Consider the following 23334-nt stretch of genomic DNA (forward strand, 5'->3'; position numbering starts at 1 on the left):
AATATTTGAAAATGTGCAAAACGGGAGAATTGATAACAATGAGCACAGAGGGGCCCGTAATGAATATTGCTGAGGCACTAGATGAAATGAATGATATGTAAATAGTGCCCATAGAGGTAATATGCATGCAAAAACGTGCGAGAGATGAAATTAAGAATTGATCGTTTATTCTGGATGGAATTGTGCGTATCCATTCCGCTGTTGTAGATAGAGCATATGTTCGAGACGAGTGATTTATGGTCTCATAGTGGAGGGTGAGAGAAGGTGAAATTCCAGACCCCCAGTTGTTCTGTCCCTTTAGAAATACAGTATGCCTGCAACCCGTGCACCTGTAAATGGCAGAGATAATATCGCTCACTTCGAACAACTTGTTTAATTATTCAAGTGCTTAGTAATTTGTTTTCGCAAACTTGTGTGTTATATCACTAGTCTGTGTATTTCCTCCAATTAGAATATATAAATAAATCGTAGTAGGAAATTTCAGACAACACTTCCATGTTAAGACGGCGTGGTTCGACACCCGACTGGTATCGAAATCCCTGTATCGATACCAGAAGACCATTAAGGGGTCCCAGATTCCGAAGGGCATTAAAGTGCATTTATAATTTGTTTCCAGGGATACTGATTGCTTGTGCTGTGTGTAATTGTATGTGGTTCATTTGTGGAGTTACAGGTTAACCAGCGCTGAAATGTCCGCATTGTAATATTAGTATTACGTTTATCACCCACGAGTTATCCGTATACTCGGTAGTGTAGTAATGTTTAATGTGATAGTAATAGGCGACGACGTGATCTTCATGACTGGGTAATTAGTGGAGTGAATCGGATATACTTGTCAAACACAAATTCCACGATCTCGGCTCTGTAAAAATGATTCACAAGGGGTGCCACAACTTTCATGTAATGTATGCCGTTATGTCACAATATAGTGGATGTACAAAAGGTATCGATATTAAGGTGAAAGGGACAGATCCCTATTCATTCGTAGTATGGCGTCATGTAGGCGGTGTTGAGTGATTTTGGATTGGAAATGCCATAATGAATTTCAGGAGTGTTTAACGAACTGGCAAAGATATTAAATGGCATTACCCATGCATTATACTTTAAAAATTGCCACGCAGACGTTTATGTCGTATCTCGCGTCTGTATAAGGTTTCTCTTAACCAATGATATCTCTCAGTGATTAAAATTAAGTTTTAAATTCGGTAAATACCCATTCTTATTATTTGTTTTTTTGCTAGGGGCTTTACGTCACACCGACACAGATAGGTCTTATGGCGACGATGCGATAGGAATGGCCTAGGAGTTGGAAAGAAGCGGCCGTGGCCTTAATTAAGGTACAACCCCAGCATTTGCCTGGTGTGAAAATGGGAAACCACGGAAAACCATCTTCAGGGCTGCCGACAGTGGGATTCGAACTCCCTATCTCCCGGATGCAAGCTCACAGCCGCGCGCCTCAACACGCACGGCCAACTCCCCCAGTTTATTATTTGGTAGATTGCGTATTCCTCTTACTATAGTGCCCTACTTTCACAATATTTATCACACATGCCCATTCTATTTCTCGAACAAAAATACGACCCGTGTGCTCTCGAGCTTAGCCGTTGCACTGAGTGAAATTAGGGATGATTGGACTTCAATGCCCGGGTTTGATTTCCGAAGTTCTTCACCCATGAGATTTCTACCCGTGATCTATTTGTGAAGCAGGATTTTATACTTAGTACTCTGTCGAGTTCCGGGACAGGTGCAGTGTGGTAAGAGAAGAGAATCTGATTATTTGGCATGTTTAGCGCCAGCAAGTTCCATGAATGTATCACAATTCGACATCTCTGATCGACTTTTGGGTCCATGACAAACCCTATAACCTACTGTACAATTTCTAGAAAGGGAATAACGGATTTTATGCCTTTCAAGACAATATACCTGTGCGAGTGTACTTCTTATGTCCTGAGACAAATGAGAAACAATTACAGAAACAGAGCTAATGTAGCAACTGTTCTTTAGTTCAAGTGATTACGCTTGTAAAATGCTTGGCCAGACATCCGTCTTCTTTGCACAGTTAGACGCGACCGTTTTATTCGGTCTTTTCGAAGGGACACAGGGACATCACTTGAATAAAACAACTCAGAAGCTTTCGGAAATTACAAGACTTGGAGAAATCGATGGGAGAAGAAGTTTGAAAATTATGTTATCGAATGTAGAAGGATTAAAAAGCGCGGTATGCATAGCTCCACCATACTTTCTTGAGGCATATGACACAGCTATATTCACGGACACCTTTCTCACAGACCATTGGCAACACCCGGAATACTTTAGCATACACCTGCTAGCGTAACTAGGAGAAAGGGGAAGACCCCAAGGAGGAATAACAGTCCTTCTTAAACCGTGGTTAACACCAATTGTATCGACACCTGAGCAGAACCACTCCATTCTAATAGAGACAAAATACATCACAATATTAGCAACCTACATTCAGCCAAATGCAAAAGTTATATACATAATAAACGAATTGAGCCAACAAATAACATAGAGCAAGAAAGACATCCCTATAGTATTGCAGGGGATCTAAATTGTCGGTCGGACATACCAAATCACAAAACAAAATTAGTAATAGATTCACTGCAAGAAGAAGTTTTCATGCTGCTAAATGACACCAATGTTCCTACATGTATTTCCCACAACGGCAAAAGCACTATAGACATCGCCCTCATAAGAGGAGAAATAAAAGGGGATATCATCCCAATTTGGAATGCGAACCACACTCCAATAAGAAAAGACTTTCCAGTGAGCATCAACATACAAAGTGAATGGAAGGCGAAGAACAAGCAAGAAGGAAGAATGCTCTCAAGCAGACTGGATGTCAGGAAAGTGGATGAATGCCAAGAATAGATGGAACAAATCAAAACACTAATTGACAACTAAATTTTAGAGGAAGCAGTTCATGATCTGGAGAAACTATTAACTCAGGCGGCTAGCCCCAGGAAAGTGCGAAAAGCAAAAGCATGGTTCGATCAAGAGTGCTTCATACTAAGGAAAGAGGTGCTTCAAGCTATACACCGACTAAAATCGGCCATTGAGAATCACACACTCCTTCAGACATACACCGAAATAAGAAGACGCTACAAAACACTAACACGGGAGAAGAAAACGGCATACAGGGAAGAAGAAGGAAGAAGAATAGTTGAGGAAGCCAGGAGAGACCCATTCATAGCAATCCGTCCTCGAAATCAGGCTCAGACCCACTATATCAGCATGGAGGAATGAACGAGACATTTCAAAGACAGCCTCAATAAAGAACGAAGAGAAGGAACACCCAAAACCAACCAAGAGCATACAACGCATGAGACGGCAGCATGGTCTTCCCTGACTACAAATGAGGTTCAAAACATTATTGAATCCGAAAAAAAAGGAAAAAAGGTGCAGGACCGGATATGATAACGAATTCCTTAAAGAAATGGCTCATCTACTAGCACCACTTTGGGAGAAACTTTATACTAAATGCATAGAAACAGTCAAAATCCCAGATCAATGACGACAATCAATAGTAAGGGTAATGTTCAAAGGGAAAGGAGATCCGAAGGACACAAATAAATATAGAGGAATAATATTGGAAAACAATCCTTTCAAGGTATTCACAAAACTAATCACAGAAAGAATAAGGGACACAGTAGAAGGACACCTCCCAGAATCTCAATTCGGGTTTAGGGGAGTAAGATCCACTGTCGCAGCGGTGGAACTACTCCTAAACAACACATGGGAAGCTATCGAAAGGAAGGAAAAATACTATACAATCTTTATAGACTTCACAAAAGCCTTTGATCTCCTGGACCAAGCAATAGTACAAAGGAAGCTTGAGGAAACTCTAGGAAGAGACAGCTCCTGGACAAGAATTATGAACTCCATAAATGAATGGAACAAGCTAAGGATCTCGGACAGGCTAGTCCTTTTAGAACCAAAAATTCAAACAAATGGTGTACTCCATAAGGACCCACTAAGCCCTCTACTGTTCATCCTGGCAGCGAAAGACATTATGGAAATTGCACAAAATGAAGATGTAGCAGCATACGCCCACGCGGATGATATTGTGATCGGGTCAAAAAGCTTAAAGAAACTGCAGAACACTATAGACGATGTGGGAAAATGGTGCATTGAACACAAGTTCCTAATTAACCCAGAGAAGACGGAAATGATGGTGTTCAGATCAGGAGGGCAAATACCAAAATCGACAAGAATCACCTTGCAAGGAAAAATATACCTATCACCAAGGAATACAAATATCTAGGGATAACACTCCAGCCGTCTGCAAAATGCTTCACTAAGCACACAATAGAGAAAGCGACACAAGCCATTAGAGCGATAAAGGAAATAAGCTTCATCAGATCACTAAATATACAGCAATGTCACTCTTCAAATCGAAAATCGTACCATTACTTACATATGGTATTGAAATTATATGGACACACCTGAATGAAAAGAACTTAGCAACACTGGAAAGAATGAAAGCAACATACATCAAAAGAGCAATCGGAGTGGCAGAAACAACAAGATCCAGATTAGTCTACCTTCTCGCGTGAGAAACTTTCCTCATAGAGGATCTAAGGACAATGCACCCCTACACAACACAACGGCATCAGAGAAGAACACTAACTAGGAAAAGAGAGGAATTCTATGGAACTGAGGCCGTGATCGATCGTACATGGACAGCAGCGAATTTTGAGACGAGGCACGTGCTTACAAGACTTGCAGTACATGGATTCCACATGCCATTTGCGAAAACGTAACATACCACGGACCATCAAACTCATGCACGTGTACATTATGTGGACAGTTATGTGAACGATATCACTTAGAATTGTGCAACAAGAGGACTAGATCAATCAGAGGCTATGCTACCAATGGGGCAAGTGTTAAATTGTAATAACACCTTTCACTAATGTGTGGCTATTTAACTGCAATAAATGTTTAATTTAATAATAACAAAGTGTCACCATGTTCTATATATTCTGTGCATTTATAACTTATTTTTATGTAAATTAAATTACGATTTGCAATACAAATAAACACTTTTACTGAAGAAGATTTAAAGGATTACCAAACGCATTTCTAGTTAATGTAGCTGGAATTTCTTTAAAGTAGATTTGTGAGAAAGTGCCTCGCGATTGGGCGTAAGATCCTGGTTTGTCAGAGCTTCAAACGTGTAGTCTAAATCGATGATGGTGATGATGATGATGATGCTTGTGGTTTAAAGGGGCCTAACATCGATGTCATAGGCCCCATAGTCTAAATCACGGACAGGCAATTTTATCTAAGAGACCTTCAACGAGAGAGTGTCGTGCGTGTCAACTGATTAACCTTTATCACGGATCTGAAACTAACGAGTTGACTTTACTTATGAACACTTATCATGACTGCGAAGAAAGCAGATAAGCTGACAGAAAAACATGAAGAAACGTGCTGGGAGAAAGGTGATGAAGCATGCTGGGCGTGGGCTCATCAATAAAGCAATTGATGTTCTTCCTTTTGAGCTTCATCTTCATATCTTTCAGGCGCTAAACTCGATGTTCGCTTGGCGATCCTTCTATTAATATGCTAGATGCTGCTTGCAAAGTCCACGATCTTGCTTACCGTGCTAGTAATCGTGAAAACGAACCTGAACTGGGACGTGTTGCTGATTAAAGTCTGGTTCGTAAAGCTATGCTGTGTGTGACGTCACCAAATGGTACAGTTGCCGAAAAAATGCAGCGCTCGTCCTTGCCGGTCCAATAAAAAGAAAACTGTTACTGGGTGAAGAATTAAAACGTGAAAACAGCAGAGAAAATAGGTATGAGCAAGGACAAAACAGACTTTCTCTTTAAAAGAAAACTGTACACTGCTAAAATAATACGATTTGTGTAACTTAACGCAGTTGATGATTGATGTTTATGTTAAATCTTATTCTACTCCAAACCCTAACTTAACCAGTTGTAATGGTGTTAACTAACAAGTTAAAACGTGTTTAAACAATACAATATAACAGAGCCAAATACTCACGTAGATATCCGAGTCATTCTTGACATACATAGCTACTCTATATTTTTCGTGGTGGCGAGAGGTGCAAGATCTTTAATTCCATACCCGGAGAGGTTACAGAGGGCGTCTTAGAGGGTGTAAACTTCTCCCAGCACAGGAGTTGTGTGATGTGGTGATGTGTACACTCGTTTTATGAAAAGATGCGTTCTGACAGAACTTTAAGGGAGTTCTCTTTACTGCCTGTCTGGGTGGAGGAAGAGAGTACGGAGTATGGTGTTATTCATCGTCGTAGTAAGAAACTGTGTGTCAAATGGCTCGGTTTTAGTAACAGAGGATGTACTTGAAAACTTTAAACTTGGATGCGTTTTATTCTGGCTGGCTCTTACCCGGAGGCGGCGAGTTCAATTCGCTGCCAGGTCAGGGCTGGTTCATGGTCTACTCAACCCACGTGATTACAATCATGGAGATATCTTACGGTGAGATAGTGTCCCCGGTCTAGAACGCTAAGAATAACGGCCCGGAGGATTCGTCGTTCTGACCATAAGACTCCTTGTAATCTGCAGGCCTTCTGGCTGAGCAGCGGTCGCTTGATAGGCCGTAGCTCCTCGGGGCTTTTATGCCATGGGATTTGGTTTGGGTGTTTATGTTCTACAGTAGAAGTCCGATAGTCCGGCACGTTCGGGACCAGTCCGGTGCCGGATTACCGAAAATGCCGGACTATCGGGCGCTACCTCTTACTACGATATAGGTTAAGGCGTACAGCGAAAAGAGCTGTAACACGGCGTTTTGCAGTAAAATGTTGACCAGCAGAATCATTAGTTTAATAACGCACTCCACTTTTCAAACGTGTTGTTTCTTATTGCCATTCCATAATAATGCCGCAGTTCATCGATGTTTTTATCTGTAAGACTTCCTTTAACATTTAGAGTATATCCATCTACAGTACAACTTCTCTTTTTCTTCTGTCCGCTTCAATTTTTGAAGACATGTTCCCATCCATTTTTGAACGTAGCCCATACATTCAATTTTTGAAATCTGTTTTTTTTAATCATATGGTTGGCTTTCCAGTACTCAGTATAGCACACAGCCTTCTATGCTGAATATTTCCAGAGATACTGTAGAGATATTTAAGTAAGTCAATGCATAACAAATGGATTGTATCAGATACATTTGCACTATTAACTTTGAAATAATAAAAACAACATTTCGATTGGTTTCGACAAATAATGCATCAAATTGTTCACGAGAGGTCATTATTAAGTGATAATAACATTTTAAAGAATCCTGGAATGGTGGCGGACTATCGGGCGTTCCGGACTGTTGGATGCCGGACTAATGGAATTCTACTGTAAATCCATATAATTCACGAATATTATGATCGCAAAGGTTTATAAGTCACCTGTAACCAGTTGGCTAGGTCATCTCTTTCTCGGTCGTGCACAAGAAAATGCAATCGTTTGGTATTTCGATTGTGACCACAGTCTCGGGATTTATACTGAAAATGATGAGAACGAAAATAAATTGTCGGACTGGATTATTGTATGCAAACTCACTCTTTTGTACTTACTAATACAGTGTGTTACATTCCAGGGTCCTTACAATATAAAACTTCTCAGTGTACATTACTGTGATGATGGAGAACCTGATACCTTCAACTATACTCTGAAGTTAACCAAGAAGAGCAAGAGTGAAACCGTGTGGACTACTCCATTTAACTTGATTTACGACATGGATGGTGACGTGTGGGTGAGTAAACATTGCTCATTGACATTTGATGTCGCTAGCGACGTGTTTACATTATTCTCCCAATGATCTCCAATTGGTTCATGTGGGCTAAAGTGCTTGTTAGAAGACAATGCATGAAGGCTGGGCGTACGTAGTGACGCGAAGCAATGGAAAAACTATATTCGCCTAGGAAAACAGTCATCACTGGTTAAAAATAAATATTATATCTTCTTTCTGATACCGCACTTGCTTATCCACGGTATAAACAGATCGTGATTTACAGAAATTCATTTCCTATAAAATATATTTTAATAGATCCACCACCTCAATATTTATCGTGTTGATTATAATAACAGTTCCTTAACCTGAAGATTAAAATTATCATTATTTCATTTCAGTGTAAGAATGTGAGTTTAGTTCGAGTTCAGCTGTAATAAAATTCACTTTAAAATGTGAAATGTCACTATAAATCTTATATAAAAATATACGTATGTGTGTGTGGGTGTGCGTGTGTAAATGACACATTTCCTCCTAAACCACTGGAGCTATTTCTACTAAACTTGGTACAATTATGACTTAGTATCAGGAGACAAACCGCGTGGGGGTAAGACACCCCACAAAACCTTAAGGGTGGAAGGGGGGGTGAAGGGGGTGAGATATAAAAATCATCGAATGTAGTGTCGAATCCATACTTTTCGGGCTCGCTGAAATGAACAGTAACACTCCGGAATTTTTAATGTCCAAGTTCATCCCCCTTCGGGGTGGGGGGCGACGGGGGAGTGATATATAAAATTAATCGAAAATAGTGTCGAATATATAGTTTCCGGTGTCACCGAGGTGAATTGTACACTTCGTATTTTTAGTATCAGGAGACAAACCACATGGGGGTAAGACCACAAACCCTTAGGGGCTCGGGGGGGCGAGGGGGGTGCGATAAAAAAGTAATCGAAAGTAGTGTCGAATCAATACTTTTCGGGCTCGCTGAAATGAATAGTAACATTCCGGAATTTTTAATGTCCAAGTTCATCCCCCTTCGGGGTGGGGGGGCGATGGGAGAGTGATATATATAAATAATCGAAAATAGTGTCGAATACATAGTTGTCGGGGTCGCTGAGATGAATGGTGACACTCCGGATTTTTATTATCAGGAGACAAACCACGTAGGGGTAATACACCCCCAGGAACCCTGAGGGGCGGTGGGGGGCGTCGAAGGGCCTGAGATATAAGAATCATCGACAGTAGTGTCGAATCCATACTTTTCGGGGTCGCTGAGATGAATAGTGACACTCCGGAATTTCTTAAAGTCCAAGTTCATCCCCCTTCGGGGTGGGGGGCGATGGGAGAGTTATATATATAAATAATGGAAAATAGTGTCGAATACATAGTTGTTGGTGTCTCTGAGATGAATAGTGAGAATCCGGATGTTCTATAAGTCAAAGTCATCTCCCTTTGGGGTGGAGGACAAGGGGGGATTGAGATATAAAATAATCGAAAATAGCATCGAATTCATAGGTTTTCGGGTCACTGAGATGAATAGTAACACTCCCGATTTTTTAAAACTCAAAGTTTCGTCCCCTTTAGGGTGGGGGAGTGGGGGATGGGTCATAAAAATAATCGAAAATAGTGTCGAATCCATAACTTTCCGTGTCACTGAGATGAATAGTAACATTCCGGATTTTTTAAAGTACATCTTCAGTCCCCTTTGGCACAGGGGATGATAAAGGGTGAAAAATGAATTGTCCAAAATGATCGAGATAATGGACGTGTGTATGTTCCAGTATGACTTACAAGTATGACTTACTACCTGGAAAATGTACAGTAGGAGTAAGACGGCCCTAGAACCACTAGGGAAGCGGGTGAAATATAATCCTTATTAATAAATGGAAGTCAGTTTGGAGCGATCTATAAATACTGTAGGCTACTATACAGGATAAAGCGAAAATCGCGCACTCGGGCGTCGCAGTGCGACTCCTCACATGCCAGCAATAAAAAAATGTCTCTTACAAAAGTTCGTCCTGCGAGTATATCCGGGAGAAAAAGGTTACTGAAGAGTAGCAATCAGACAACTCTGTAACCATATGTAGGTTAACTACCTCTGTCAGCACGTCTTAGTCTTAGCTGAACACGTTGTAACGCATCTAGTATATGAAGTGGTGCGAATAAATTCACACCCACGACGTGGAAAGGGAGTCTTTCAAAGCTGACCAATGAAAACGAATGTTCGTCCATTTCTAGGATCGTAGTATCTAAGTGCAAATGGTTTCTAGGGAATCCACTGCAATCGCTGTTGACGATTAAGATGCCAGATACCATACCACCTGGACTACATTTACGAAATCAAAAAACAGGCCACAACCCAGGATCGAACACTCAACCTTCTGCATGCTAACCCAAAAATCTATCCACTGCTCCAACTGTACAGCATGACTCGGAAGTGCTGACAGAGGTGGTTACCCTACATGTGGTTACAGTGTTGCCAGACTGCCGCTTTTCTTCCGGATATACTCGCAGGACGAACTTTCGTGAGAGACATTTTTTTATTGCTGGCATGTGAGGAGTCGCGCTGCGACGCTCGAGTGCGCGAATTTCGCTTCACCCTGTATATATTAAGGCATAAAAATGAAAACAGACGTGAATTAATGAGACAATTCCAGGCATCTTAGAAACTTAAAACTTGATACCAGACAAGCCGATGACTTCAGAATCCCTAGGAAAAATCTAAAAATCTCAAAATTCTCTCAAGGGGATGCGTTGGGAGTTTCAAATCTGCATAAGAATGCAGTTGGTTATATTTATCCAGAACAATAACCTACAGGTTTCATAGGCTTAAAAGTTTGCTGAAAGACCTCATTTTTAACCCCCTCTCCCATATCAAAATTGTGGCACAATCTGCCAGACAAGTTACAAAATTGAAATTGGGCAAAATTATAGCTTTTAGTCTGTAGCCAAATGAAAAATTACGTGATGTTTAAAATTTTCATTTTTTAAACTCCGAAATATATCAAAATATAGAGGCAAATTTAATGACGGTGGGGACCTTATTTTCGAAGTACTTGGTGGCTAAACGGTAAGTCGTATACAAACGGATGACATAATCTCCATTCAATTTGGAGTGGTCTAAAACTTTGGTCCTGTAACTTTTTGTCGTATCTCTATCCCTTATAAGTTAAATTTGGCTCTATTTCTGGATTTACCTAAATTTTTGCACTTTGTACACGTATAATTGATGGTTTGAGTCACTTATAGGAAAGATATGATCATCAAATTCTACACGAATATTGGCCCACCCATTAGCCATATGTGAGCCAAATTCTATGTTTGTAGCTGTCGCATAAGTATCTGAAAAGTAATTCACTCTGTGAAAACATTACACAAATTTCACGCTATTCAACTTTTATAAAAAAACTCTTACCTTTCAATAGATGAGATACGATGATATATCATAGGACCAGCTCTTTAGATCGCTAAATGAGGTCAGAAGCGTCTTATCGTACAATCCGTTTTTCCATATGATGCACCGTTTAGCAGCAGTTATTCTGTAAATGAAGATGGACATGCATATACTTCCGAATGTCGATCTATATTTATTTATTGAAGTCGATTTGTAGCGATCTAGAAGGGGTGTGCCTGCCATTTAATTAATACTTTACAAATCAATAGTGACTGTCAGCATGAGGTCGTCTGCTATTGTAATCATTACTTCCACATCGACTTTAACTGGCAGTAGGAATGGGGCCTCCTCCAACTCCTGTGTACCACTGTAATGAATAATTCCCTTCTCGATTTGACTAGCAGAAGGCAAGCGAAGGTACACTTTTCTTTCAAAACTCCTTTACCTGATTCTCTGTGTCATTGTGGAAAGGTGCCCCCTTGCAAAGGTTCCCCCGATTATGAACAAACTAGCAAGATACCCGTGCTTCGCTACGGTATTATACTGAAATTTATAATTGAATGCTTATTGTTTTATATATAATTAGCCGAAATTCGCGATCTGACTCGTTTTCTAATAGATTACGGCATGTTTCCTCCCATTTTTCAATCTTTTTTCCAGGAATCGATTTCGTACTTCCCGGGCTAGGTCCAGGTATTCCACCTGGTCAGATGGGTCCCTAAATCTTTGCCATCTTTTCCTATAAGCATTTTTAATATGGATCAAATCCTTGAGGAGATCCGGCGTAGTTTCGTCTTGGGTGCCTTGGCGGTACTGAACCCGCGGCCGGACTGCATTCTTAGTCATTACCCGTCCAGGACCCGTTTCCAGCGCGGTCCGCACATTTGGCGACGGTCCAGAACATTATAATAATAATTTATTATTATTATTATTATTATTATTATTATTATTATTATTATTATTATTATTATTATTATTATTATTATTATTATTATTATTATTATTATTATTATAGATGTTCTGGACCCCATAGCAAGATGCAAGACCGCTACTTGGCGGTAAATTACATCTGTTGCCATTGTCATTGTTGACATTGTGACCAGCACCATTGTCGCGCGTAGGCAAGTGTGCGGGATTTCTGGCGATACGAATGACATACTTCCGTGTATTATTGACCTTATTATAGAGGTGAACAATTGGACGGTCAATCTCATTCCTATCGTTTATTTCAAAGGTGTTTAAATTTTTATTTCTATGCCAGGAGAATCTACTGTAATCTAAGAACGTTCTCCGAAGAAAAAGATGGCTCTTGAAAACGAACCCAGGAAGGATTAAAAATGATCGGTTTATGATCAAAATGAGTACATCGAAAATCTACAGCCTGTTTCCAGGCATTCGACAGGGTGAGGAATGGAATGAATAAAGCCCCCATCTAGCGGCGACAATTGGAATTGTGCCGGCTGCCGAAGCCTGTCGCACTCCTCTGGAGCAATGGATAATGAATGACAAATGAAATGAAATGATATTGGACAGTGTGCTGGAATGAATGATGACAGGAAAAACCGGAGTATCCGGAGAAAATCTGTCTCGCCTCCGTTCTGTCCAGCACGAATGTCACGTGGAGTGACGGGGATTTGAACCACGGAACTGAGCTGTGAGAGACCGACGCGCTGCCACCTGAGCAACGGAGGCTCCTTATAAGTACATTATGAACAGTAAAATCAACTGGACGCACCTCCTTTTACACTCCACCGCCGTCAAGTTTATTTACCCCCCCCCCACAAAAAAAATTAAAAGAAGGGATGTTTCTTTATGTTTAAAGGAGATTCCAAACACCAATGTTCACGTCTATTACCTTCAGCTTTGGGATATAAGTATCCCCATAAAAATAATTCACTTTATTTCACTTCTTTTCACACTCCCCCTCTCCCCCCAAGTGAATTTTCCGGCAAAAAACTTGTTTCTTTAATAGTAAAGGATCTTCTAAATACCAATTATCACGACTCTAACTTCTTCAGTTTTTGATTTCTGTGCCCTCATGAAAGGAATTCAACTCCATTTTACTCCCGCCCCCAAGATGATTTCCCCCCAAAACGCGTTTTTCTTTGTTTTTAAAGGAGATACAAATACCAATTTTCACGTCTGTAACAACTTTAGTTTTTATTAGATGAAAGTATTCTCATACAATTAAGTCAATTAATGTTTCAATTCTTTCACCTCCCCCCCCCTCCACTTCATTGGATTTTCCGAGAATACGTGTTTCTTTACTTTTAAAGCAGATTCCAAATATTAATTTCACGTCTGTAACATCTTCATTCTTGAGATATCAGTAGCCTAAGTAAAACAATTCAACACCATTTTCAGACACTTTTACCCCCCCCCTTCCACCCAAGTGGTATTTCGGAAAACTAAAAATACACGTTTCTTGGTTTTTAATAGAGATAAAAAAATACCATTTTTCACTTCTGTAACATGTTAAGTTTTTTGAGATATACTGTACAAATTCTCATTTTAAAATTTCACCCCCTTTTTAGTTCCCCTTAAGTGGAGTTTCCAAAAACAAATCACCTATGTTTCTTTACATTTACAGGAGATTCCAAATACCACTTTTTACGTCTGTAACATTTTTCGTTTCTCAGGTATTCTGTAATTATAATCTTTCAAAAAATTCACCCCAATTTGTCACTCCTGTTTAACCGCCATTAATTGGATTTTCCAAAAACAAAAAAACACGTGTTTCTTTATTTTTAAAGAAGATCCCATATACAAATTTTCAGTTCTGTAATATCTTCAGTCTCTGAGATCTATGTATCCTCATTAAAGGCATTCAACCCATTATTCACCCTTTTACACCTCTCCTCTTGGGATTTACAGAACACAAAAAAAATACGTGTTCCTTTATTTTTAAAGGAGATTCTAAATATCAGTTTTTACATGTGCAGACTTTTAAAGTTTTGAGATATAGATATTGACATTTTAAAAATTCACCCCCTTTTCACCCCCATTAATTGGATTTTCCAAAAACAAAAAAATACGTATTTCTACATTTTTAAAGCAGATCACAAACACCAATTTTCAGGTCTGTAATATCTTCAGTTTCTGAGTTCTATGTATCCTCATTAAAGGCATTCTACCCGTTTTAACCCCTTTTCATCCCTCCTATTGGGATTTTCCGAAAACAAAAAATACGTGTTTCTTTATTTTTAATGAAGATACTAAATACCAATTTTTACATCAGTAAACTTTCAAAATTTTGAGATATAGATACACTCATTTTAAAAATTCACCCCCCTTTTCACCCTCCCATTAATTGGATTTTCCGAAAACAAAAAAATACGTGTTTCTTTATGTTTAAAAGAGATCAAAAGTACAAATTTTCAGGTCTGTAATATGTTCAGTTTCTGAGATATGAGTACCGGTATCCTGATTAAAGGCATTCAACCACTTTTTCACCCTTTTCACCCCTCCTATTGGGATTTTCTGAAAACAAAAAAATACGTATTTCCTTATTTTTAAAGAAGATTCAAAATGCCAATTTTTACACCTGTAAACTTTTAAAGTTTTGAGATATAGATACACACATTTTAATATTTCACCCCCCCTTTTCACCCCCTTAGCGACGGAATATCCAAAAATCCTCTCTTAGCGAGCACCTACATGTTAATATGAATGTAGCCCGAAAATATCATTTCTGTATGTCCAGTAGTTTTGGCTCGGCGATGATGAATCAGTCAGGACAAGTTACTTTATATATATATAGATTTACCCATCAAAATGTGACTGACGATACGCATAGTGAATTGCAATAGACAAGTGGACCTGTCGTTATCATCACAACTCCGCACCTCGCACTTTACATTGGAAACAACGTATGCGGACCTCCCTATGCTGTTTCTCGGATAACGCCAAGTGACATCCAATTTAAAATTCTTATTCACTTCATGCACAGTAATTTACTTCGATATCCGTATACAATGTAGAATACCGTAGCGAAGCACGGGTACATTTGCTAGTATACAATCTATACATTGATTTTGTAATAAAATGTTTCTCCTCTTATACGGACATTGCTTTACTGATTTGTGAGATAGAGAATGTTCTAGTAATATCTTCGTTGAAAACATTAACTTTCATCTCAGGGATAGTGAAACCGATTTACTTAGTACACGGCCTCATGTGAGAGTTTATTTTTTATGTTGTGTATTATTTGAGGTGACGGAACATTTAAACAAAATTCTATAAATACGCATTTTGACTTTTGAGGCCGTAAGGGAGTTATCCATTGCCCATAGGTGAATGCTACTCAAACATGAATTTGATTTCACGTAAATGTTTGTTTAATTACATTCGAATGCTAATTTTCAGCGTACTTTTAAATTTTCGATGTATCGCGTAATGAACTTAAAGATTATTTTTTTATTATTAATTCATTTCTGTGTAAGAATTTTTGTTAAGTTTAGAGATTTGATTTTCGTTGACATGTTTATTTTGAAACAGTGGTTCCTCTGGTGCTATTTGAAGCATTTTTATTTGCCATGGCCTTGATTTTAAATTTCCTTACATGAGCTGCAATGATCATTATTGTATGGTTCTTTTTTTAATTATTATTTTAAAACTGAACGTTTGAGCATTATGATTGTATGGGGAGCACATATGACAGAATCAAATATTCGTTGAGTGTTCAAATTGAGGGTTGTGTCGTTTCGATGATTATCTGATACCATCTTTGGGTACTTCAAATCGGTTGATAGCCTTGAATAGGTGGAAACTTAGAGATCGATGTCCGAAAAACCAAACTTTCACACGCAAGCAAATTAAGTAACCATTCGTTTAATCTGAAATCTGGCTTTCGTTTTCAGGTTCTGTTTCTTTTTTGATTAATGGCGGTGTTTAGGAAATGCAAACTCAGAAGTCCATTATCATATTTTTACACAGAAATGAATCAATAATAATAAATTTAATCTTCAAGTTCAAAACGCCATACATACAAATTGTGAAAGAATGCTTAAAATTAGCAGTGCATTGTTAGTTAATGTTCGATATCTCAGACATTTTACCCGGCTGGTTCCTGTTTACCGTGCACTATTTCTTCTGCTACGGGCTAAGGCAATTGTGTTACTTTCATTGATCTGTCTCTGTTTTATCCTTGGCTTTGACAATATGAAAGTGACTGAGGTATGAGCAATGCTAGTAATGTCATTCCTTCTGCAGCCAGTCCCTGCTATGAATGGTGTGAAAACGTTGCTCATAGGGTCGGTTGGTGCATGCATTTCAGTGGGCTTGGCAGACTGATATGTAATAGAAACTTCTGGCTCGGTAAGGAAAGCAACGGGAAACTACCTCACTCCTCATTTCCCTAGTACGCCTCTTCAGTAATGCCTAGGCTATCTATGACAGCTGATGGCAGAGCTGTTGAGGATCCGACCAGTCTTCGGGCTGAAGACTTAACATACATACGGATCTTTTTTAATTGACGACGTAACGTAATTTCATTTAATTTGTTTACCCTTCCTTTCTTTTCCAGTTTTCATTAATGCATATCGGGCCTGTAACATTCTTTGTTCTTAGATCAAGTAGATACAGATTTCAATCTTACTTTGCCGATCGAATGAAGGTTTGACTAAAACAAACGACAACCACCGCGTGATATGAAGAAGATTTCATGAGTTTTTGCTCACAATGGCGAGGTCCCGCGATCCACAAATTTAAGGGTACAATACAAAGCCAGTGGATACCCACAGCAAACATTATATCCATAGGTAGAATTGTTTCTAAGAAAAGTATATCTGTGAGTAACTTAGGCGACACCTTCTACTGATTTTAGTTTTGACCGACTGAAGATACATATATGCCAATATTATTTCATTGCAGGTGAAGTACACAGCAGCGAAGTGGGGAGCTGGAGGCTGGGGAGAGAACGCAATCGTTCAGGACTTTAAACCGTTCTGCTCAAAATTGCGTGAAATTGCTCCGAGAGTATTTAAGATAGTTGCCGACAGTCTTGGTGTTCCTGATGAATGTCCCCTACCAAAAGTAAGTATACCAAAATTTACTGATGTAAAAATGCTTCGTGGTGTGGATTACTGCAGTCAAGTCCTAGTTCGTGAACAATGGGTAACGGCTGAATGGCCTAGTAAGGGGTCCTGAGAGTCATTAAACCAGTTGCTGTGGACTGGGAGATATCGCGGACATATTATGAGTGATGGCCTTCCTTGTGCTCAGGCAGCTAGGACTATACTATCCAGCGTTGGCCCTCAAGCTCTTAGAGGAAACGTTCCCACTGGGAATATGTATAATAATAATAATAATAATAATAATAATAATAATAATAATAATAATAATAATAATAATAATAATATTAATAATAATAATAATAATCGTATGGCCTCAGCTACCGTTTGCAGACATTTCGATTTGACGCCATCTGGCTGTCTGCTCGTCAATTTCGACGTTGCGTTTTACTCTAGGTCCGCTAGATGGCAGAGAGAATACACTGGATCTCTCTTGGGCGTCTATGGCTGAGATTTAATTAATGTTGTCGGGTAAATACCAAATGTATCACCAGAGATCTTTTACATGCCGACATCGTACGACATGGAGTGTCGAATGGACTTTTTTACGCCCTTAAAAATCCGACTACCTCTGCCGGGTTTGAACCCGCTATCTTGGGACCCGGAGGCCGACACTCTACCACGGATCCACAGAGGCAGCTTGGAATATGTGTAATGAAGGGAAGCATACTGGTTTGCAGAATCATCGAGTTTACAACATTTTAAAGAATCCTCCGATTTATGAAAATAATTAAGTACCACTTCAATTTAACAGGTGGGATACTCTTGGAAACAATTTGGGCACGAAGTGGAATTCGATGAAGTGCCATCAATGTTAAAGGGGTTTACGGAAGATAGACAGTAAAACTGGCTGCTTCTGCAAGGAGGTTGCGTCTGGATGATTTAGGAGCAGATGGTACTCGGGTAAGGGGAGATAACCAGAAAGAGTTTGGAGATTATAAAATGTTCTTGACGAGTGTTAAAAAGGTAAGGACCGGGCGAGTTGGCCGTGCGCGTAGAGGCGCGCGGCTGTGAGCTTGCATCCGGGAGATAGTAGGTTCGAATCCCACTATCGGCAGCCCTGAAAATGGTTTTCCGTGGTTTCCCATTTTTACACCAGGCAAATGCTGGGGCTGTACCTTAATTAAGGCCACGGCCGCTTCCTTCCAACTCCTAGGCCTTTCCTATCCCATCGTCGCCATAAGACCTATCTGTGTCGGTGCGACGTAAAGCCCCTAGCAAAAAAAAAAAGGTAAGGGCAGAGTGTGGGGGTAGTACTGTTCATCAGGATTTTTATTGTAAGCAACGCAGTTTCTGTTGGTCACGTAAATGAGCGCATGGTGCTGTTAAGTTTAGATGTTAGAGGAATTAGGGCGAGAATCGTCTCTGTTCACAATGTTACGTTGTATACGACAAGGAAGTAGGCAAGTTTTATGAAGCACTGAGTGACATCGTAGTGAGAGTCAACAGCAAGGATACGATAGTGCTAATGGGCGATATCCATGCGATTGTTGGAAATACCCATAGAGTTGAAAGGAACGAAGAGGTCATTGGTAAGTGTGGGGAAGATTTATAAATTAATAGGAATACGAAGTGATTGCTGAACTTCTGTGCTGGTATGGGATTAGCAGTTATGAATAAATGCTTCAAGCACAATTCTATTCAGATTGAACATGGGAGGGTAGGAGAATCAGATCCATAATAGAAGATATTATAACCGACTTTGAATTCAGGAAATCCGTTAGGAATGTAGGGGTATTCCGGGGATATTCCGACTTTGAAGACCACTGCCCGTTCTGTAGTGAACTACGTATCTCTAGGCCTAGGATACAGAAAGAGGAATCTGTCTACAGACGAATAAATGTGGAAAATTTCCAAGACGAGAAAATTAAACGGAAGTACATGAATAGTATTAGTTAAAAGTTCCAAACAGTGGACAGTCAGCAGGTACAGGTGTGCTGCAGTGGAAACAGCAACAGAATTCCTAGGAAGAACTGTGTGTAAATATGGGAAAAAGGGAATATCTTGGCGAAAATATGCAGTAAGAGTAGTTTGTAGATGTAAAAGGAAGATGTATCAGAAATGGCTCCAAATAAGGACTGATGCAGCCAGGAAATATTTACTTTGATGAAAGAAACAGAGCAAAACAAATTGTTATACAATCCAAGAAGAAGTCGTGGGAAGATTTCTGTAATGACCGTGAAAGTTTAGGTCAAGAGGTAAGGAAACTTTTATGGAGAGTAATAAATAATATTTGAGAGGGAGGGAAGAAATGAATAGCGTTTTTGGTAAAACAGGTACTCATATTAAATCGTAGGGAATACTGGGCAGGTGGATGGGATATTTTGATAATTTTCTCATACAAAGGAAATATTTCTTTTGAAGTTGTGAACAACCGGCCTCATGGGATGACAATGGTTAATTTACGTTTGAGGAAGTGGAAGGAGTGTTAAATAAACCCCATTGTACATAAAAAAATAGTAAAAATAAATGTGTTTAGACCTAAAGTGTAGAAAAATGTTGGGAAGTAAGGTATGAAATAGTTATAACTATTAATATAGTAAGCATGGAATGTTAGTAAGGTAGCTTCTGATTCGACAAAGGCAGTAATTGTATCTGTCTATAAGGAAGGGAACAGGAAGGATTGCAACAACTATCGAGGGATATCATTCATCACTATACTAGACAAGGCTTTCCCCGGCTATTTGGAAGGGTGTGTGCAGAGTTGAGAGTAAGTTGGATGAAAACCAGTGTGGTTTCAGAACACAGAGGATCTCTCAGTATCAGATATTTAGTATCAAAAAAGTCAATCAATCAATCAATCAATCAATCAATCAATCAATCAATCAATCAATCAATCAATCAATCAATCAATCAATCAATCAATCAATCAATCAATCAATCAATCAATCAATCAATACTGATCTGCATTTGGGGCGGTCGCCCAGGTGGCAGATTCCCTATCTGTTGGTTTCTTAGGCTTTTCTTAAATTATTTCAATGACATTGGAGATTTATTGAACATCTCCCTTGGTAAGTTATTCCAGTCCCTAACTCCCCTACCTATAAATGAATATTTGCCCCAATTTATCCTCTTGTATTCCAACTTTACCTTCATATTGTGATCTTTCCTACATTTAAAGATGCCACCCAAACTTATTCGTGTACTAATGTCATTCCACGCCATTTCTCCGCTGACAGCTCGGATACCACTCAGCCGAGCAGCTCGTCTCCTTTCTTCCAAGTCTTCCCAGCCCAAACTTTGCAACATTTTTTTAACGCTACTCTTTTGTCGGAAATCACCCAGAACAAATCGAGCTGCTTTTCTTTGGATTTTTCCCAGTTCTTGAATCAAGTAATCCTGGTGAGGGTCCCATACACTGGATTCATATTTTAGTTGGGGTCTTACCAGAGAAGTATATGCCCTCTCCTTTACATCCTTACTACAACCCCTAAACACCCTCATAACCATATGCAGATATCTGTATCCTTTTTTTACAATCCCACTTATGTGATTACCCCAGTGAAGATCTTTCCTTATATTAACACCCAGATTCTTACAATGATCCCCAAAAGGAACTTTCACCCCATCAACGCAGTAATAGAAACTCAGAGGACTTTTCCTATTTTTGAAACTCACAACCTGACTTTTAACCACGTTTATCATCATGCCATTGCCTGCTGTCCATCTCACAACATTATCGAGGTCATTTTGCAGTTGCTCACAATCTTGTACTTATTTATTACATTATAGAGAATAACATCATCCGCAAAATGCCTTACCTCTGATTCCACTCCTTTACTCATATCATTTATATGTATAAGAAAACATAAAGATCCAATAATACTGCCTTGAGGAATTCCCCTTTTTATTATTACAGGGTCAGATAAAGCTTCGCCTACTCTAATTCTCTGAGATCTATTTTCTAGAAATATAGCAACCCATTCAGTCACTCTTTTGTCTAGTCCATTTGCACTCATTGTTGCCAGTGGTCTCCCATGATCCATCCTATCAAATGCTTTAGACAGGTCAATCGCGATACAGTCCATTTGACCCCCACAATCCAAAATATCTGCTATGCCTTGCTGGAATACTACAAGTTGAGCTTCAGTGGAATGACTTCTCCTAAAACCGATTTGTCTTCTATCGAACCAGTTGTTAATTTCGCAAACATGTCTAATGTAATCAGCTTATATGCAACGCATATCAAACTTACCAGCCTGTAATTTTCAGCTTTATGTCTTTCAATATTTCCTTTATATACAGGGGCTACTATAGCAACTCTCCATTGATTTGGTATAGCTCATTCATGGAAAATTCTAAATTCCCATGGAGGGAATTCGATAGGGTAGGGTAGGGTCTGACACTTCCCACTCTGATGAGTCTAGTGTCAGACCTAAGACGAAACGCTGGTTAATAGAGCAAACGCCTGAAAAGCCTTAAAACTGATATGTTTTTGACATAGCTCCTTCAACCAAACAATAATCAAAAAAGTACTTCAGATATGGTACTATATGCCTTTATATGTCTTTAGTATATCCCCAGAAATTGTATCATTCCTAGCCGCTTTTCTCGTCTTCAACTTTTGAATCATATTGTAAATATCATTGTTATCATATGCACATTTTAATACTTCTTTAGTATTAGTCACCTCCTCTATCTGTATATTTTCCTTGTTACCAACAGTCTTTAAATACTGCTGACTGAATGCTTCTGCCTTTTGAAGAGCCTCACATACACACGCTCCATGTTCATTAATTAAGGTATTCCTGAAATGTCCTTCTTGGAACCTGTTTCTGCCTTAAAATACCTATACATACCCTTCCATTTTTCACTAAAATTTGTATGACTGCCAATTTTTCTTGCCATCTTGTTATCCTTGGCTGCCTTCTATGCTAGATTTAATTTCCTAGTAAGTTCCTTCAATTTCTTCTTACTTCCACAGCCATTTCTAACTCTATTTCTTTCCTATCTGCACCTTCTTCTAATCTCTTTATTTCTCTGTTATAATAAGGTGGGTCCTTACCATTACTTACCATCTTTAAAGGTACAAACATGTTTTCACATTCCTCAACAATTTCTTTAAACCCATCCCAGAGTCTGTTTATATTCTTATTTGCCGTTTTCCACCGATCATATTTACTTTTCTTAAAATCCCACATGCCAATTTTATCAGCCATATGGTACTGCCTAATAGTCCTCCTTTTAAAACTTTCCTTTCTATTACACTTATTTTTAACTACCGGTACTACAAAAACAGTTTCGTGATCACTAATAGCATCTGTTACTTCGGTTTCCATATAGAGCTCATCTGAATTTATCAGCACCGCGTCCAGGACATCCCCTCCTCCCCTAGTTGGTTCCGTCACTTTCTGAAAAACTGTCTTTCCCATGTTAGCTTATTTTCCATTTATTGGTCATTCTTCCTGTCGTTCTTCTTTCACCAGAATGGATATTCCCCCTCCCACCATTCCTATCCTATCTCTACGATACACACTCCAGTTCCGTGAGAAAATTTCTGCATCCATTATATCATTTCTCAGCCATGATTCAACTCCTATTACAATATCTGGTAAATATATATCTATTCAGTTACTTAATTCTATACCTTTATTTACAATCCTTCTACAGTTCAACACTAACATTTTTATGTCATCCCTACATGATATCCAGATCACTGTACCCTCATCATCGCTCCCTATATAACAACGTTTCCCTGAATGTACCTCCCTATTACCCTTCTAAACAAATTTCCATACTTATACGTACCACTGCGATTTAAGTGAAAGCCATCTGAGCGCAGATCCATATCTCCTACCCACCCATTAGGATCTAGAAATTTCACTCCCAGTTTCCCACATATCCACTCCATAGTGTCATTTAAATCTCCAGTCACCCTCCAGTCAGTAACCTCCGCTTTCTTAAACATCCGTGCTGCATTTACCAGATCACACACGTCCCCAACTATGTTGGTACTTATATTAGCTTGCCTTGGCACTTAGGAAAATGAAGGTATCGCCCCAGATTAATCAGGTAGGAGGTAATACATACATACATACATACATACATACATACATACATACATACATACATACATACATACATACATACATACATACATACATACATACATACATACATACATACATACATACATAC

At 39.1% G+C, this 23334-nt stretch overlaps 1 protein-coding gene across 1 annotated transcript in view; it reads left to right on the plus strand.

The window, feature by feature from the left end:
* LOC137501016 (uncharacterized) overlaps nucleotides 1–23334 on the plus strand; it is a 64667-nt gene that overhangs the window by 8898 nt on the left and 32435 nt on the right. The window contains exons 2-3 of the mRNA XM_068227856.1: nucleotides 7600–7755; nucleotides 16997–17158. Coding sequence (XP_068083957.1) covers nucleotides 7600–7755; nucleotides 16997–17158 — 318 coding nt within the window. The remainder of the gene's footprint in view (nucleotides 1–7599; nucleotides 7756–16996; nucleotides 17159–23334) is intronic.

This window comes from Anabrus simplex, chromosome 5 (genome assembly GCF_040414725.1).
Source record: "Anabrus simplex isolate iqAnaSimp1 chromosome 5, ASM4041472v1, whole genome shotgun sequence".
NCBI classification, from domain to species: Eukaryota; Metazoa; Arthropoda; class Insecta; order Orthoptera; family Tettigoniidae; genus Anabrus; species Anabrus simplex.